Raw genomic sequence first — 19,048 nt, 5'->3', positions numbered from 1 at the left:
GACAAAGATTTATTTATCCTCTTTTGAGGTGGGTAGTGGGTTTTGTGCAGGATAATATTCTTTTTCTCTCATTCCACTTATTTGGCTAGGCAAGATGATACTTCATTGCTGTCCACAGAGACCCATGCAAGAAATAATTACATGGAGGGGTTATGCAGATTGGAGAAAGCAAAGGTGACTTCCTTTTCTGGTCTGCCAACACTCAGACATTTCTCACTAGATGTTTACAGACACTTACTCATCACATACAGAAATCAGCATGAGGCATTATAATAACATATGGCGGGTCAGCTCACGCACATCACTTGATGAAAGACGCCAGCTGGGTCATGTCAAACCAGAGGTTTCCTGACATTCTTCAGGAAGGATTTCTTTTTTCTCTTGAAGTTATTATCATCTCCAGGAAGCTGATGAAACAAAGATTTGCTGAGCAGCCACAGGCAAATCTTACAGCATTTGTACAATGCATGTAGCATAACGACTGGGGAATGTCTTGGTAACCATGTTCAGCGCCTTTCCTGAAACAAAAAAATGTGGTCTTTTGGAGTGCTGAAACCCTCTTGCAGGTAGACTACATGCTTTCAAGGATTTGTAAGGAACTCCACTTGTGGGGGAAAGCAGTAGCAATCTGACTCTCAACAAGAGTCTCTGGAAGGCACCCAGCTTGCAACAAGCTGCCCTGCATGACACAATTTGACATCTGCCCCCTCAAAGGACACTTGCTACAGAAATCTCTAACTAGGATCTGAACATCTCGTTTGGATGCTACCACTCCAAGTGCTCTATTGTGCTAATCTGAAAAACTGGAAACAAAGAAACAGAACAAACAACAAAGAGAAACAAAATAAAGGAGATAGCAATTAAATCTCAGGGAAGTATGCTGTGGCAGCAGTTACAATGTGCTGACTACATATTTAAAATTGTCTTTCATTTTTATCAATTTCACCTGCCCTTCAGCCAAGGCATCATTCAAAAGACCTGAGAAACTTGCAGAGACACAACTGGGCAGGAAGAGCCACCAATCTTTATTCTTAAGATACTTTTTCTTGTGAAATTTTCAGCGGACATACGCAGACATGAGTTTTATAGGTCTGTGGACAGGAAAAAAATTCCTGGCTGATATCATAGACAAAATGTATTTCACATGGAATTTCTGATTAGAAATGGTGGGGAAAACACAGGAGGGAAGACAAAGCAGATTTAAACGGGGGAAGCATCATGCGACTGTAGCTGTACATTAGTATTGTAATTAGTGGCACTAATGAGATGCCTACAACTTCATTTGCCCTCTCAGTAAATTCACAGCTGTCCATCTGCACATCCTGAAGAATGGCACAGACATCCTAGATGCAATGCATATATCTGACACAGCATGACCTTTCCAGAAGGCCATATGAATAATGCAAAACCACTGAAAAAATATGAGCTGAATTCCCTATAGTGATTCCTGGAAAAAGTGGGGGAAAATCCCTTGTCACTTTAATTCCCCAGTCTCAGAAATTCCAAATTTTGTAGTAGAGTGTATGTCTTGTTGCCATCCAAGGTTAAGTGGTCTATCTAGCAACATGATCTCACACTGGTGGCACTCACATGACCTGAGGTGCTCAGGGATATCGTTTAGTAGTGGACAGGCATGGTTGGACTCAATGATCTCAAAGATCTTTTGCAACCAAGTGATTCGATGATTCTTATGAGGCTGTTTTAAAGGCCAAAATGAACCATGTAAAAGTGGACTTAGTACTTCATGCACTGAGTGCAAGTCAGCTGCTTCTGGAGAGGACACAATTTAATACCCCTCCTTCAATTTTTAGGTTGTGGCATGCTCATCACCTAAACACGGCACAAAATGCTTGTATAGGATCTGGATTACCTTAGCTTCCAGGACTCTGATGCACACCTCACTCCTTTCAAGACTAACAAGCTTGATCTTCTGTCATTGGAATAAGCTCCTTAACTTCGAAGTGATGGAAACTTCATGAAGAAGGAGAGAAGAGGACCCCTTGGTTACATTGTCCAGTCTTGCCATCGAAGTATATGATGAATGAGTGGTAATTTTCTTCTCTCACAGTAAACAAAGGCACTTCAGATGAAACTCATTGATGAAGACAGGGAAGTGAAAGTCATAAAAGCAATGACAAACTAATCCCCACTTGAGTAGCACATATATAATAGTACTCCACTCATGTTCAGCTATTATAAAGCCAAAATATTTTGCTACTGTCCTTTCCTGCCTTGTACTAGAAAATACTTCCTGTAAAATGCCTTCTCTCCAAGATGTGTGAGAACTAGTTCTACGTCTCCTGACCGAATCTCTTAATTGAAACACTCTGAGAGGTTTTTGAAAAGTGACAGACACGGAGGTAGCAGAGCTGCAAAGAGAAAATACGTATGTTATCCTTCAGTATGCGGTATCCACCATGCACAAAGACATGCACGGACACCAAGCTGAGAAGTACACAGAGATGGGAAAAATAAGGAATTGCAGGATTTGTTCCCAATTCTCTATTACACATGCTCCCAAAGTAATAGCATTTGTACTCAGAGCTGGGATCAGCAGATGCCCGAGCAAAAGCAATACTGCTATTTCCTTTGATGCTCTGGCTGGTCTAACATGCGCTGGTCTACAGCTAATATGCAATGCAGAAAAGTTCAGAAAACATGCTGGCTATAACAGAGTAGAAATCACTACCCCAAAACCACTGAGTGGGAGACTGGCAAAGCTGACAAAACAAGCTACGTTCACAATAAGCCAGCACTAATTGGTAATTTGCCAGACAAAGATGAAAGAATGCTGTTTCTGCCAACGATTTTCTGAAGGCAAACACCTTTCCTGGGCTAGCTCTGCATGTAAATCTATACCCTTCAAACCGTTCCATAGTTTTCAGTGGTAGCTGTGACAACCTGAATGAAGAAACTACAAAACAAAGATAGAGATGAGAGTTCCACAAGGACATATATCCTGCAGCTACTTGATCCTGCACATGAAACACAGTGGAATAAGGATACCTCAGAACCCCTGGGAGGAAGAAAGGAACGGAATCCGTTATTTACTGAAGCTAAGCCTTATAGCAAAATAGCCCTCCAACAATTCTGGATCAGAGCTGGAGAATATAGCCGATATCACCATACGTAGTAGAGTAGGCTATGAGAAGACAGATCCATGGTCTTGAAGCCCACAGCTGCTGGGGAGATGCAGGAGTTCAAAGTAACAACTTCTACAACTAAGTTTTCACTAATCATGCGCCAACAACTTCATGCACGAGTAGAAACAGCTATCTCGGAGATCTATGGGTGGAATTCAGTGCTTACAGACAGCAGGGACAGGATCTGAAAGTATAACTACTTTAAGAGCAGTTTGGGGTTTTTTTAACAAATCTCTTGGTCACTGATGACATGTGATGGCAGCTCAGGCAGCAGACAAATGCAGTGGAGTTTCTTGAAGAACACAGCTGAAAGTGAGCATGATCACAACTGTCTAGGAAATGAAAGACAAGCCAATGAAATAAGAAAGGGAAAAGCTATGTCAAAGAACTGTATTTTGGATAAATGAAGTATTCAATGGCTGTAATATGCATGAGTGGAACAGAAACAGAAAAATGCATGTTCTTTCGTATGAGTTCATGCCTGGAGTAAGCAATAGTGAAACTAATAGGGTATGAACATAATTATCTCATCTTCTCACTATTTATTTAGTCTTGAATGACAGAAAATATACATAGTCCAAGAGTGAACATGAAAACAATCATTTCAAGAGAAAACACTTCCCCCCTCTGACACTGTTTCTTCTGTCAGCCATTTGGGCTGATCATTATCTACTTGCCAACACACGAGCACGGTCTCTTAAGAAACACTGACTATACAGGCTAGAGCTGTGGAATAAGAAAACAGATCAAACAGGCTGTTAGAATCCAATCTCTGAGTGCTCTGATACAAGAGAAAAAAAGGAGATTTTGTACCCTTTGAGAACTACAACCATACCATTTGCTGTTTGACAAGGCAGATGTTACAAAATACTTAGTTTGCCTTTTAACCTGGCACCAACAAAGAGCCAGAGCTGAAGCTGCTTCCTATTCATTTTAAGGATGGGTGGATCTTCTCTCCAATACATTTTCCAGCTGCTGATGTTGTTTCCTAACACAAGCAAATTAATTTTCACAGCATTAGGCAAATTTTAACTGGACTGCTATTAGTTGCAAGCCACTATTGCAACTGAGAGGAGCCACCTGGGCCTTATGGTTCAAGCCTGGGTCTGAAAACATCAGCTAATTTTAAAAGTTTATAAAGCCTAACCAAATAGACATCAAAACACAAAAATAAGCCACAGAGAACATAAGCATCCAACAGTGAAACATAAAGACAGATTTAAAATCCTGTCCAATATAAAAACAGCATATATTATGGGGGTGTGAATTAATAATTGAAATGATAACCATAACAAACAAATGAAATTAATTTATTCACGCCAATCATTTCTATGACTTTATGTCAAAACTAAAGATGGCAACCAACACGGATGTCTCCAGTCATATATTCTAGTATGTTTCTCTGCTGTTGGTTGCGATGTAATGACAGCAGAGAATCTTGGCTGTTATCACACTACGACAGACTGTAACAGCTGAGCAAATGACGCTTTCTGTTCAAACTTGGACTTTAGAAAGAACAATAAAGACAGCTGGAGGACCTCCATCTTATAAAAAGCTCTCATAGTTAGTGATCAGGAAGAGGTGGAAGGGACCCCAAGACTCAGCAGCAGAAGCTCTCAGAGGAAATCATTCAACTCAGCTTTCATGTGTATCATCAGCTTCCACAGATGTCCAGGTGCTCTCCTCAGCGGGTTGTCCTCTCACCAAGGCCTCCTCTTCACTTTTTCCCGAGTGTTATGGGAGCGCGGTGGTATGAAGTCACTGCCGCTTCTTCCTTTGCCCCATACTTGAAGCACTACTCGGGATTCCTCACCTAGCGTCCAGTGTTAGATCTTCTCTGCAAGTAGAGGCTGGAAAAAAACATAAAGCAAAGATTCTGAGTAATCATGGGTGACTGTTTTGTGGGAAAAACTGCTGCACTGCTCTGCAAATCTTAGCCATCACCAGAAATCTGGATCTCTATCACACAACTTTTCTCTACAGTAGCAGATGAGAACACAGATCAGTATGACAAAACCGAACTTAATAAGCTACTGTGTAAAAAATACTCTTGGCATTCCTGTCAAGCCCCAGAATACCTTCTTCACTCTGCCTCTGACTCATCACTTCACATGACCCTCCGGTAGCTGTCTCTTCTTTCTATATCACTGTGCTTTGTCTCTTTGTGTCTTTTACTCATTTGCTTCCACTTCAAAAGTTGCTGAAGACCTTGGTGCAGGAAAGATGGGGTGTAAAAGAGTTGATCTTTAAAATAAATGAAATGGGGATAAGGAATTTTTGTTTCTGCCCATTATTATATAGATATTTAATTCTACACACTGCAACATTTTTCCTACTTATGCATGTCAGTATCATCTTCACTTCTTTTACTTAAAAATCCTTAGATAGTCCTTTAAAAAGAAAAATCCAAAACACTTAGAAATGTACCAAGTTTTTTTGTACAGTTTGCAGCTAACCTAGTAGGTAAGGCTTTTCCTGTGTACTTAGCACATCAGCTTGCTCCCAAATGTAAGTGATATTTGTTGACAGCTGTTTCTTAAAAATAAAAATACACTCTCCTTGAAAGCCCTGCAGAGAGCCAGACATCACACAGCACAGAGGAGCTGGAAAAATGTTTAGAAAGCAGGATTGCCACCTATGTCACTGTACAGAAAGACTGGAACCTGAATTAGGAACCAAATTGTCAACCACATGTACTAAGATAGAATACCAATCCAGAAACCTACCCCTTGGCAATACGCTGAAATTAATGAAACAAAGGCACATGACAGAGACAGGCAATTTCAACCTCATCTTCCTGTTTTGAAGAGACTTTTGTACTGTGCGTTTCCGTAGGAAAAGGAAGGCTCAATTTGTCTTTTCTCACAAACCAAATTAAAATCAATTCGTGTGTTCCTCTTTTATGGCTACTTTGAGGACTCAACGCACAGAGAGGCATTTCTATGTCTACAAGTAAATACGCAGGTTTCTATCATGAATGCAGCTCATGGCCAATTCAATCACTTCATAAATTCTAATGTATATAATTCTATGACATTTGATCATTCAAAGCTACTGGTGAGCATTCCACTGCCTTCTGCTTGAATAGGTTGAAGTTCCGGTTGAGTAGAGGGGACAGAAAAAAACCTCTTTCCTGACAGCAGCCAGCAGCAAGCGTTGATTCTCCCTAACCATTAAGAGTCATTGCAGTGAATCACCACATCCAAGAGACTGAATTTCCTTTATTCTCTGCCCACCAGAAGGCCTGTATGTCTGTCTACTTGTTTACATTCTATTATGTCACTCATGACTGCATCTCAAACTCTAAACATTTTTGCACTTAGAACAGTTACATAGGAGGAAGAAAAGGATTACCTCCATTTCACGGATATGATCCTGAGTCACAAGGAAATCACAGGACTTGTGCAAAGTCATTTAGAGGATACTCAAACACTAAAATTCAGTACCATATAGACTTTCCCACCACAGATATACACAGCCTTGGTCATACAAGCATGCCTTATGTACTCTGCTTCCAAGCTGAAGGAACGAGATGAGAGCATAGCACTAGGCTAGATGACTGGACCAGGGACCAACGCTAACACTTTTTAGAGCTACTTTGGGCTGTTTCATCATACCCACAGTTCATGGCAGGACTAAGAAACATGTCAGGAACCTGAATATATATAAATATCTAAGTCTATGGGACCTGATGAGATCCATCCCAGAGCCCTGAGACAATTGGCCAATGTAGGGGCCAAGCCACTCTCCATGATATTTGAAAAGTCACTGCAATCAGGAGAAGTCTCTGGTGACTGGAAGAAGGGTAATGTTGTGCCCATATTTAAAAAGGGTAGAAAAGGCGACCCTGAGAACTACCAACCTGTCAGCCTCACCTCTGTACCTGGGAAGATCATGGAACAGATCCTCCTAGAAGCTTCGCTAAAGCACATGAAGGACAGGGAGGTGATTAATGGCAGCCAGCATGGCCTCACCAGGGGCAAGTCTTGTATGACCAACTTAGCAGCTTTCTATGATGGGGATGGGGAACCGCAGCAGTGGACATGGGTAAACCAACAGATGTGATCTATCTAGACTTCTGTAAAGCCTTTGACACGGTCCCCCATAACATCCTTCTCTCTAAATTGGGGAGATGTGGATTTGACAGGCAGACGGTTTGGTGGATAAGAAACCGGTTGGATGGTTGTATTCAGAGAGTAGTGCTCAATGGCTCAAAGTCCAGATGGAGATCATGACAAGTGGTGTCCCTCGGGGGGTCCGTACTGGGACCAGTGCTGTTCAATATCTTCATCAATGATATTGACAGTGAGATTGAGTGCACCCTTAGTAAATTTGCAGATGACACCAAACTGAGTGGTGCAGTTGCCACACTGGAAGGACAGGATGTCATCCAGAGGCACCTAGACAGAAGTCGGCCTGTGAGAACCTTATATGAGGTTCAACAAGGCAAAGTGCACCTGGGTCAGGGCAATCTCCAATTTCAGTACACAGTGGGGGATGACGTGATTGAGAGCTGCTCTGCAGAGAAGGACTTGGGGTGCTGGTCAATGAGAAGCTTGACAGGAGCCAGCAATGTGCACTCGCAGCCCAGAAGGCCAACTGTATCTGGGCTACATCAAAAGAAGCGTGGCCAGCAGGGCGAGGGAAGTGATTCTGCCCTTCTATTCCTCTCTTGTGAGACCCCACCTGGAGTACTGTGTCCGGTTATGAAATCCTCAACATAAGATGATTATGGAACGGTTGGAATGGGTCCAGAGGAGGGCTACAAAGATGATCAGAGGGCTGGAGCACCTCCCATACAAGGACAGGCTGAGAGAGTTGGGCTTGTTCAGCCTGGAGAAGAGAAGGCTCCAAGAAGATCTCATAGTGACCTTCCAGTGGCCTACAGGAAAGCTGGGGAGGGACTGCTCAGAAAGGCTTATGGTGATAGGATGAGGGGGAAATGGTATAATCTGGAGAGGGGTAGATTTAGACTAGACGTTAGGAAGAACTTCTTCACCATGAGAGCGGTGAGACACTGGAACAGGTTGCCAAGGAAAGTTGTGGCTGCCCCATCCCTGGAGGTGTTCAAGGCCAGGCTGGATGGGGCCTTGGGCAGCCTGACCTAGTGAGATGTCCCTGCACATGGCAGGGGGGTTCAAACTAGATGAACTTTAAGATCCCTTCCAACCCTAACTATTCTGATTCTATGTCGAAGCCTCCTGAATCAAGTGCTGAAACCAGGAACGTCCTTTCTCCCTGAAAGGCTCTGATAATCCTAGAAATTCAGATTTTTTTATCCCAGAGACGAGGGAATTTCTAAACCTAGAGTGATGCCAAGCATTCACTTGATAACATATAGTGCAACCAAGAAAGGCAGTAAGTAGATGGGGTTTATTTATATCACTGGGTGACTGACACCAGCAAGCCGGGACAGCTGACAAGAGAAGGCCAGACTTCCTTCCCCCATCTTTTGAGCACAATTTCAAGTTGGGTTGCTGGACCAGGCAGTCAAGGGAAAGCAGCAGTTCCAAGTCATGAGAATTTACTTGAGAGCAGGGTGCATGACACATATGGTACACACAACTACATTCAGGTGAAGCTTCCCTGCATGAAAAGAGCAGTGTGAGCCTCATTAACAAATGGAGAAATTGCAGTGGAAGCCAGCATGAGAGCTTTCCTGTTCCTCATGTTACCAACAAGACACCAGGTAGGCTCCTCACCCTGACTGCTAATGCCTTTCTGTACTTGACAGCCTTCATTCTGATTTCCCTTATGCAGCTCCCTACTCCCCGGTTTGTTGTGGCTCTCTCTTCTCTGGCTCTTCCCCACAATTCATTTTATAACTTCAGACACTCCTTTCACCTTATTCATGCACATTTTGGCTTCTATTTTTAGTCTCAATAAAATAATGCCAGATTAAAACAAAATCCAGTTTGGATGGGCAAAGTCATCCTCTCTATAGGTAGCTTAATGCCAAAGGGCCAGATGTGAGACCAGAGTAGCCAAAATATTATATAACCTCTCCCCAGTCTTTGCACACCTGACCAGAAATGGCATTTCCAACACAGCAAGGAAATACAGGCACTTTGCCATCACTTCACTACTGAGAACAAGCAATGCTCAGCCTCCAGTCAGGCAAAAATGCCAGCTGCCTGAAGTCATTACTTATCCTGCTTCAGAATTTTCTTTGAGTCTGTAAGAAGTGAAGTCTCCTAAAAATTAAAGCTGAGTTCTAGTTCTTAAAACGGGGAGGCAATTTCTAGAGACTGTCCTTTCCTTTTCTTCTTGCTTTCCCAGTGGTCCTGTAACTTGGAATGTCCTTTCAGTAGCATATGACCAATAACAACAGGAAAAAGCTCATTCCTTTCATAAAAGAGAGGCAAAATGTGGACTAAAGGTGTAAGATGGGGGCTGCTTTCACAAGTTAAGGAATAAATGCCATTTCTGATCATTAGAAGTGAACATCGACCCTCAGCTCTAGCTGAGAGGGGAGAGTTGAGTTGGATATTATCTTCTTAATATGATCCTCTGAGAAGGCCCTGGAACGCTGCTCTTGGCAAAGATTTACACGCTGCTAGGACTTAATGAAACTTACATGCAGTTTTCTGGTAACTGAATAAACTCTGTATTAGTCATGCTCTGTTGATAATTTCTATCTATTTTAAAGGCCAGATACCTCAATATTTGCTCATTGCTAGTCATAAGGTAATGGTTCCCTGCTCCTTCAAAGAGGACAAAGACATAGAGTAAGGAGGAAGTCTGTCTTGACTCTTCTTTTTTTCCCCTTCTGATAAATCTGGAATTACAGGCTTATCTATCATTATCTGATTTGGGACAGATGTGACAACTATTGCAAGGAAAGAAATTCTCTTCCTTTCCGTTTTCCCTCTTTATGAAACTGTGGAAGTAAGCAGGGGAGAGAGAGAGATATGCAGGATGTTTATGTGATACATGAAAGAACAACGGCTTCAGGAAGATAATTCTAAGAACAAATGTGAAACCAAATATAGACTCATAGAATCAGAATGGTTTGGGTTCGAAGGGACCTCCAAGCCCATTCCAGTTCCAACTCCCCTGCCATGGGCAGGGACACCTCCCACCAGCCCAGGCTGCCCCAGGCCCCATCCAACCTGGCCTTGAACACCTCCAGAGATGGGGCAGCCATAGGTTCCCTGGGCAACCTGTGCCAGTGCCTCACCACTCTCAGAGTGAAGAAATTCTTTCTTACGACTAGCCTAAATCTGCCCTGCTCCAATTTGAAGTCATTCCTCCTCATCCTATCACTACAGAGCCTTGTAAAAATCCATCCCCAGCTGTCTTGTAGGCCCCTCCGGGTACTGGAAGACCGCTATAATGTCATCCTGGAGCCTTCTCTTCTCCAGGCTGAACAAACCCAACTCCCTCAGCCTGTCCTCATAGCAGAGGTGCTCCAGCCCTCCTCTGGACCCATTCCAACAGTTCCACATCCTTCTTATGTTGGGGATTCCAAAAGTGGACACAATACTCCAGGTAGGGTCTCATAAGAGCAGAGTAGAGAGGCAGAATCACCTTCTTTTGATGCAGCCCAGGATACAGTTGGCCTTCTGGGCTGCGAGCGCACATTGCTGGCTCCTGTCAAGCTTCTCACCGACCAGCACCCCAAGTCCTTCTCTGCAAGGCAGCTCTCAATCACGTCACCCCCCACTGTGTACTGAAATTGGGGATTGCCCCAACCCAGGTGTAGGACCTTGCATTTGGCCTTGTTGAACCTCAGATGAGGTTCTCACAGGCCCACTTCTCCAGCTTGTCTAAGTGCCTCTGGATGACATCCTGTCCTTCCAGTGTGGCAACTGCACCACTCAGCTCGGTGTCATCTGCAAACTTGCTGACGGTGCACTTGATCTCACCATCAATATCATCAACGAAAATATTAAACAGCACCGCACCCAGTACGGACCCCCGAGGGACACCACTTTTCACAGATCTCCATCTGGACTTTGAGCCATTGAGCACTACTCTCTGAATACGGCCATCCAACCAGTTTCTTATGCACCATACTGTCCACCTGTCAAATCCATATCTCTCCAATTTAGAGAGAAGGATGTTGTAGGAGACCATGTCAAATGCATTCGTTGCTCTTCCCATGTCCACTGCTGTGGTTACCCCATCATAGAAAGCCACTGGGAGGTGCCCTTGGTGAAGTCATGCTGGCTGTCTTGAGTGACCTCCCTGTCCTCCATGCGCTTTAGCACAGCTTCTAGGAAGATCTGTTCCATGACCTTCCCAGGCATGGAGGTGAGGCTGACAGATCAGTAGCTCCCAGAGTCAACTTTTCTACCCTTTTTAAAAATGGGGACAATGTTACTCTTCTTCCAGTCACCAGGGACTTCTGACTGCCATGACTTTTCAAATATCATAGAGAATGGCTTGGCCACCACATCAGCCAATTCCCTCAGGACTCTGGGATGCATCTCATCAGGTCCCATAGACTTATACATATTCAGGTTCCTCAGGTTGTCACAAATCTGACCCTCCTCTATAGTGGGAGGGGGTTTACCCCGGGTCCTCTTCTTGTTGTCCATTGACCCCCGAGGGTTTAGGAGAGCAGCTCTCAGTGGAGACTGAGGCAAAAAAGTTGTTGAGTACCTCAGCTTTCTCCTTGTCTGTTGATCTGAGGTCACCATTCTCATTCATCAGTTGGGGTACACTAACTTTCCTTTTCTGGTTGACATACCTGTAGAAGCTTTTCTTCTTAGTCTTCACTTCCCTTGCCAAGCTGAGCTTCCTCTGTGCCTTGGCCTTCCTGACCTCATCTTAACACAACCAGGCAGCACCCTTATACACTTCGCAGGTTACCTGTCCCTGCTTGCACTGCCTGTGCAGTTCCCTCTTGCTCTTCAGTTTGACCAGCAGATATTGACTCAGCCACGATGGTCTCTTCCCTTCCCTGCCTGATTTCCCACGTGTGGGGACTGAGTACTCTTGCACTTTATGGAAAACATCCCAAAATATTTACCAGCTCTGTTTTCCTCTCTTGTCCCTGAGGAATAGATCCCAGGAGGTCCTACCAACTAACTCTTTGAAGAGCTGGAAGTTTCCTTTCTTCCATTGCAACTGATTCTTTGCCCTCCCCAAAAGGGAGGCATGATAGTACGATTCACCTCAAACTCCACTGCTTTCCAAAATATGACAAAACAAACTGATTCCATTTCTCAATAACCCCTTCTCTGCGCGGAGATGGCGCTACAGAGATTGATGCTGACAGAATGTTATTACTGCTGTTGACAAAGGCTGTATGCAGGAGCGGAGGCTGCACTGGAAAAGTCTGATGCAAGGTGCTGGACATCACACTGCTGTTTCCTTTCAGTTACCTACTGAGAGCTGAGACAGGTGGTTCTAGAAGGATTTACGCAGAAGAGCTCATTATTACTCCATTCCTGGACTAGGATAAGTAATGAGACATTAAAAGTTGCTCTTTTGTGTTATAAGGTACCTTGTACCCAAGTAGTAAAAGTAGTTTGAGGTAGAGGTCACTCAAGGTGTCCATTTGAAGGTCACCTTTCAAAGTCAATACCACTTGTGCAGTCAGTCACAGCAACAAGAGAGCCAGGAGGGTGGCAAATGAAGACTGGAATTAACAGGATTAGTGGGAGGGAGGAGGCGTACCCAGCAATGTGCTGTGCAGAAATTTGAGTGATTTCTTTTCCCAGCTGCTCCTGATGAAGGATTTGGATGGTGTGGTGAGACCAGCTGAAATCATAGCCAAGGCTCCTCTTGGGAATGTGGCAACAACATAAAAATAAATACACTGGTGTTCAACAATCTGCTGCCTTCTGAGTCTACAGAGCAGCGTGGTATAAGCTGAGGAAGCCTGGACAAGGCTGGGCAGCTGGGAATTCCACCTCACTGTAGCAAATGGCTGGGAGTCTGACACAGACCATGCACTGGGGCAACAGTATATATGCCACCCCACCCCCACTTTACTCCGGCAGAGAGCTAGGAGACACTGACTGATGAAAGAATCTCACAGAACAAAGAGGTTGCATTTCAGGAATAATGTTAATTCAAGCATTGTATAAACAACAGCCAGTCACAGCTTAGTACCTCCAAAGTTAACTCTAATTTCAGATCTCCAATAAAAAGACATACAAGCCCTTCTTATGAAGGACCGCACAATAATCTTGGGTATAAAAAACTTTAGAAATACACAGTCTACCTGCAGATTTCCTTTACAATGAAAAAATCCTGAAGCCTGCTAGAAGCAGAGACAGTAAGTGAAAAAGTGCTCCTTACCATCACTAGTTTGCAAACAGGCTTCATTCATTGTTCTATATCAGACCACACTGCTTGCACATTCATCTATTTGGATGGCATTCAGACACTGCTCTTCACCTTAGCCTGAAGAAGGAAATCACTAGAAAACCAAGAACAGCAGTCTGCCTTCTACATGGATTAGATCCAAACCAGCTATTAATCCCCATGTTCTTCAACTAGTCTCTTGGCAGTTCAGGATCCAGTTTTAAGCCCTTAAAGATGATGATACACTCTATTTCAGACAGTTGCATACCTTCAGTACTTGGCATTCATGCAGATATGGGGGCCAGGTGAATGTCCAAAGTAAAGAGACAACTGTGCATCATCCAGCAGCTAAACTCAGATACAGACCTGGGAACCACAGGGAATAAAATCAAGTCTATACCACCTAGCTCAAAAAGTTTCCTCCCTAGCTTCAGATTGAGCTTTGACATTCACCTTCTCTATGAAGTATTCTCAAGAACTAGAACACTGCTAAATTAGTTTTGGACTCATGCTTTAAACCAGACTAGGCAGAGATCTGAGACTTTGCATGAATTAGCAGTCTTCATTGTTGTCAAACTCAGATAGCATATTACTAACTTCTACCTTCCGTAAACAGTATTTTAATGCTTTTTTTATCTCCCAGCACACACAATGGATAAGCTATGTGGACACTAGTAATATAAACATTAGCACAATAAAACTTCATCACTGTTAATCAGTCAGACTATGAAAAGGTGAAAGTCCTGAGAAGTCTGGAGCCAGCTATCAGTCTTGCTCAGTTTTAATCATGATTCATATTTGTTTGTAATTATATAGGTTATTAGCACATTATATTTTTGCCATAGCAAAACAGAACCCCAGGGGCATTCCGTCTTAAATTTCACAAACTCTCAAGAAGCTGGCAGCAAAGAGAAGCAGAAAGACAGAAGACACATTTTACTCATAGTTGCTGTTACCTTTATAAATAAAACCAAACCAAAGAAAATCAGCAGGGGTGATCACCTTGTGCATCCACTCCAAAAGCGCACTTTCTTAACCATACTTTCAGACTGCTCCTGTCTGCAGGCTCTTGCAGACAAAGGCACAGCTCAGGAATAGAGTAGCTGCCTGGGACTATGCTGTTATATTCTTGCTAAATGACCTTCATCCTCTACTCTCCCTAAAACTTGCTTTGTATAATAAATTTCTAACTCTGAGGTCTTTCACATAGCTACAGAACTTTCTTGATGTTTCTTGTCAGTTCTTCAAAAGCTAAATTCTAGCGCAAAAACAACACCTTTATAACTGAGAACTTCACTTTTTTGAGAAGAAGAATTCATTCACCATTCACTTAATGCCACTATATAGGAATAGAAAATAAAACAGCAAACTATGGCAAAATGTCTTCATACATTTTACACTTTGACAGTATATATATGCATAAAAAAATAACCAGCCTCTAAGTTCCTTCCTTCATCATCTGACCTTGCCATATCAAACAGCCTCATAAAGACAACCTAGAACTGAACAAACCACTACACCACTTCACTTAGCTGTTACTCAGCAAGCTATATTCTGAAGAAGACTTGGAAACCCCACCCCTTGAGGTGTTCAAGGCCAGGTCTGATGAGGCTTTGAGCAATCTTATCTAGTGGAAAGTGTCCCTACCCACGGCAGGGCGGTTGGAACTAGATGATCTTTAAGGTCCCTTCCAACCAAAACCATTCTATGATATGATTCTATGAAAAGAGAACTGATTTTTTTTTAGTTCACAATAACCCTATTTCACTAGTGCTAACCGAATTGCTAAATTCTGTGAAGCAGGAGATAATCAATGCAATGCTGAGGAATCCTCAAAGTAACACAGAATTAAAAAAGAAGTGTGACAATGGCTGTATTTTCAGAATAACTGACAGCTGACTAGTGGCTGCATGTTCAATTTCAGTGAAAAATCAGGTCAGAAGCACTTTTAACATTCCCTAGAGATAGTAATTCTTAGTATTTCTTTAATAGAATAAATCTTGTTAAACTTTCAAGAACTTTGATAGGAAATTGTCTGTTCAGACACTACAAATAACCCCCAAATGATACATTGCAGATTTAGGCTCTCCCCTGTAGGTACTCAACAGACTCTCTGCCTTCTCTCTCATTGTTATAACAAATTTCTAACTATGAGGTCTTTCACATAGCTACAGAACTTTCTTGATGCTTCATGCCAGTTCTTCAAAAGCTAAATTCCAGTGGCACACAGCTCTCACAACTTCTCTCTCTCCATGAAATGAGAATGAGGCCGTAGGGATGACAGGTTGCCACTCTTTGATTGTCTTAATGGTGGCTTGTTTCAGAATCCTGAGCTGCTTTACAGAAATGATGACCTTTATTCTCCCCTTTTTTCATCTCAAGGGATTTGTTTTCAAGAGCTTGAGCCCACTGCATGACAGTATCTACAACTGGTATTGCCCTATAGCTGCAGTACCAGCCACCAGTGAACTGTTTTCTGAATGAAGTGGTTAAAAATTTCCATACTGCCTGACTCTCTCTTCCTTCAAGCATTATCCTTACTTTTGGTTAGGTCATTTGTGACACCTTTATGCTTCTTCTCTGCAGAGCGCCATAGCTATCCTTAGATAGGCTGCCAGAGGAGAAGGCCTACTGAAGCTTCTCAGACATTTTGAACTCTTGTATATGTGTTTATACAGAGGTTCTGCTGGTTCCGCCTTTCCCTCTGCAACTTTTCACAGCCTTTAAATACTTGCAGTTTATTCTGTAATCTTCTTTATGACTTATGACTCCAACTTCTCTAGCTGGCATCTAGGATACTAAATACATGTGAAACAGTAACACCAAATAACCTGCTGATGTGGGAAATCAGGGGAATCATATTGTGTAAGCAATCGGTGGAGAGAGTGAAGAAGAAAAACAGCTGTTCCTGCAGGAAGGACCCATGTAGTTTCTGAGACACGCAGACTGGGCACAGCAGCCTCTGACACATACCAGTGGCTTGGTGAAAAGCTGAAGAAAATACTATTCCCCTGTTTCCAAGAACAAACATTTTACTCTAGTTAGTTCCATCACCGCAATATTTAGCACTGTTCTTGGAGCTATGTACCTTTCCTAGCGATGAGACAGCTTTGAATAACTCACACAGCATGGTTCTTCTAGCCTATCCCTAGCCAAACTAGGGTTCTAAGCCCTCAGTCTTAGCTAAATGGAAGCTAAACCCTTTGCTTCAGCTTCAGAGAGAACAATTTTAGTACAGTGCAGCTAGCATTGTCCTGCAGAAGGAAACCTGCATTGAAGTTCTCGGTTCTCGCTGGATTACAAGTATTCCAGAGAGCGTGACTTCCATGAATTTTGTAGTTGTTATCTAGCCTATATGCTTCCTGCAGCTCTGACTGTTGCCTTCCATCATTAATATTATCAACAATCCCCATGCATGCTCTACATAAATATTCACAGGAACAGGGAAGGATAGAGACATGCTACCTAGAGTTATCACAGACATGCATAACAACAACAGTACCCAGAGGAGGTGGAGAGAATCTCTCACAGAGGTTAAAATTACAAGGTAGCAACCGTGAGACTGCTCTTAAAACTGTGAAAAAGAAGGCAGAATTCAGCACACACATACCTTCATGTAAGCCCACTCAGCAAACCAGTTTGGTCAATATTTTGAGAACCCAATTTTTACATTTACTTGTAAATTTATGTGTAACTTACCCTAAAAACTCAACTTGAACTGTACAGTAGAGCAGGACTTTTGCTTCAACAATAAATATACTACACTGTTGACATGATTTTATTTTGATATTCCCATTATAGTCCATTCTTATACTGTTACACTCCAGTGCACTGTGGGGCTTTTTTTTTATTGACTATGGTTATTTAGCCTATAAAATTTCTGGTAGGATAACTGAACTTTTTGGCAGCTAGTGAAGCGTGGGAGGCAGTTTGGAACTGTATGGTAAGTGCCTCAGCTGAAAGTTTGTGTTAGAGGATCAGCAATAAAATCATTGACATTAATAATGGAAATATAATCTCTAAGTTTCAGAGCTAAATATCTAAGACATGAATTTGCTAGTTCATCCCTATGCAAACTTTTTTTTCACCCTGTGAAACACAGATCACTGCGTTAGTGATATCCAAGTCACTGTTTCAGGGTTTCCACAGCAAAACAGGAAGTCAGAAACAATTTTTTAAAGCCATAATTTGTCCATGTATTCCATTACAGCATCATCACAAATTATGGTGGGCCATAGGAAATATGGATTCATCAAGACTACTCTCTACCAGCTAATATGTCTGCATCAATGAAAAACTGATTGCGTCCTCATCTACTGAGACTTTAAAAACAGATAAACCTGTTTGAATTAATTAGCTACTAGGGAATAATGAAGATTTGATTCTATAAGTCTCAGTGATTTTCCTTTGGGAACTTCCACGTCTACTGATTGATTTCACTATGCAGCTGATTCACAAGTCTCAACTATGTCTTTCTGAACTAAGGGGCTTTTCTGCAAGACTGAAGAAAAATGTAAAGAATGCCCTGGCCCTTTATTACAGGCCAACCTTAAACAACAGAGCATCTTTGAGCCAAACCCTAAAGCAAAGAGGAGCCATTTTAGCCAAGATTTTTTTTTCCAGCCACATTTTTAGGGATCTTCCATTTCCAACACTATGAAACCCAGCCCTTGCTCCCTTCTGTTTAGTCTTTTTAATCCCAGGAGGAATAAATTCCCTGCACAGCTGAATCCAGACTGTTACCTAGGAACCACTACATGCAGAGTAGGCAGCTGTGTTTCTTCTTGCTGAGAAAGTTTTTTCCCTGCCAATTCTTGAGAAAGATTTAAATATCCCAGCACACCCACCCCCACTTTCCTAGTCTTCTGCAGCAGCACTTACCTGAGGAATTTGTCTCTGGCTCACAGGATGCAGCACTGTGAAGGCTGTTCTGGCATCTGTTCGGTTGCCTTTCAGTGGAGGTCACCCTAACAGGTAAAAGTAGAAATCAGAAGGGATATACCAAGGAAGAACAAAAATCCTAAACAAAAAGTTCAGAATTCTCCTAGTTTACATAATCTCACTGGGATTGTAGCTATGAAGTGTGTCTGAACATGGTATGAAAAGGCAGTGACAGCAACTGACTCCAAAACGACAGAGCAAGACAGATGAACACTCAAGCCACGAGCAAGACTTTGATGTGCCTCAAAACACTTAATTGTCCCACATGTCTTGGAACACGATTCTGGAGGATAAAGGAATCACAGAATTGTTTAGGTTGGAAAAGAGCTTTAAGATTATCAAGTCCAATACTAAGAAGATAGTAAATGGTATTGGACCACCAAAGCACAACTTAAATAGTAGCACAGTGGTCACCTTATTCCAGTGATTTGAAGGAAAATGATTAAGCAACCTTAGAACAGAAATGCACGCACTGGCAAAACCATGCTACATTCTGAAGTTAAATCCTTGCATCTTGTCTTAGCAGAGAGGTCATTTATGCAAGATCTCTCACTTGACTTTAATCTCCAGTAGCCAGTGCCAGTCCTCAAGCAGCTACTTAGTGCAAATCCTCTTACATTTATCTCAGCATTTGAGTTAGAGCAAAACTATACTCTGTAGAGTACAACTTCACTTCCTTTAACTGTTATAAAGATTCATTACCA

The 19,048-nt window shown here is 42.5% G+C and overlaps 1 protein-coding gene across 4 annotated transcripts in view; it reads right to left on the bottom strand.

Annotated features, from left to right (window-relative positions):
* Window positions 1-1,870: 1,870 nt before the first annotated feature.
* The window catches only part of TTLL5 (tubulin tyrosine ligase like 5), a 135,827-nt gene continuing 118,649 nt past the window's right edge, over window positions 1,871-19,048 (bottom strand). Inside the window, exons 33-35 of one of the 4 annotated variants that reach the window (XM_069858578.1) lie at window positions 18,285-18,370; window positions 5,222-5,351; window positions 4,971-4,993 (exon numbers count right to left, since the gene is read on the bottom strand). In XM_069858578.1, coding sequence (XP_069714679.1) covers window positions 5,251-5,351; window positions 18,285-18,370 — 187 coding nt within the window. In that variant the 3' untranslated portion in view covers window positions 4,971-4,993; window positions 5,222-5,250. Of the gene's footprint in view, window positions 4,994-5,221; window positions 5,352-13,682; window positions 13,770-18,284; window positions 18,371-19,048 lie in introns of those variants that run through there. The other 3 variants (XM_069858579.1, XM_069858580.1, XR_011337553.1) reach the window with 3 other exon arrangements.

The sequence above is a fragment of the Phaenicophaeus curvirostris genome, chromosome 5 (assembly GCF_032191515.1).
Source record: "Phaenicophaeus curvirostris isolate KB17595 chromosome 5, BPBGC_Pcur_1.0, whole genome shotgun sequence".
NCBI classification, from domain to species: Eukaryota; Metazoa; Chordata; class Aves; order Cuculiformes; family Cuculidae; genus Phaenicophaeus; species Phaenicophaeus curvirostris.
Note: the sequence above shows the minus strand (reverse complement) of the source record. Positions and strands in the feature narration are given on the sequence as shown.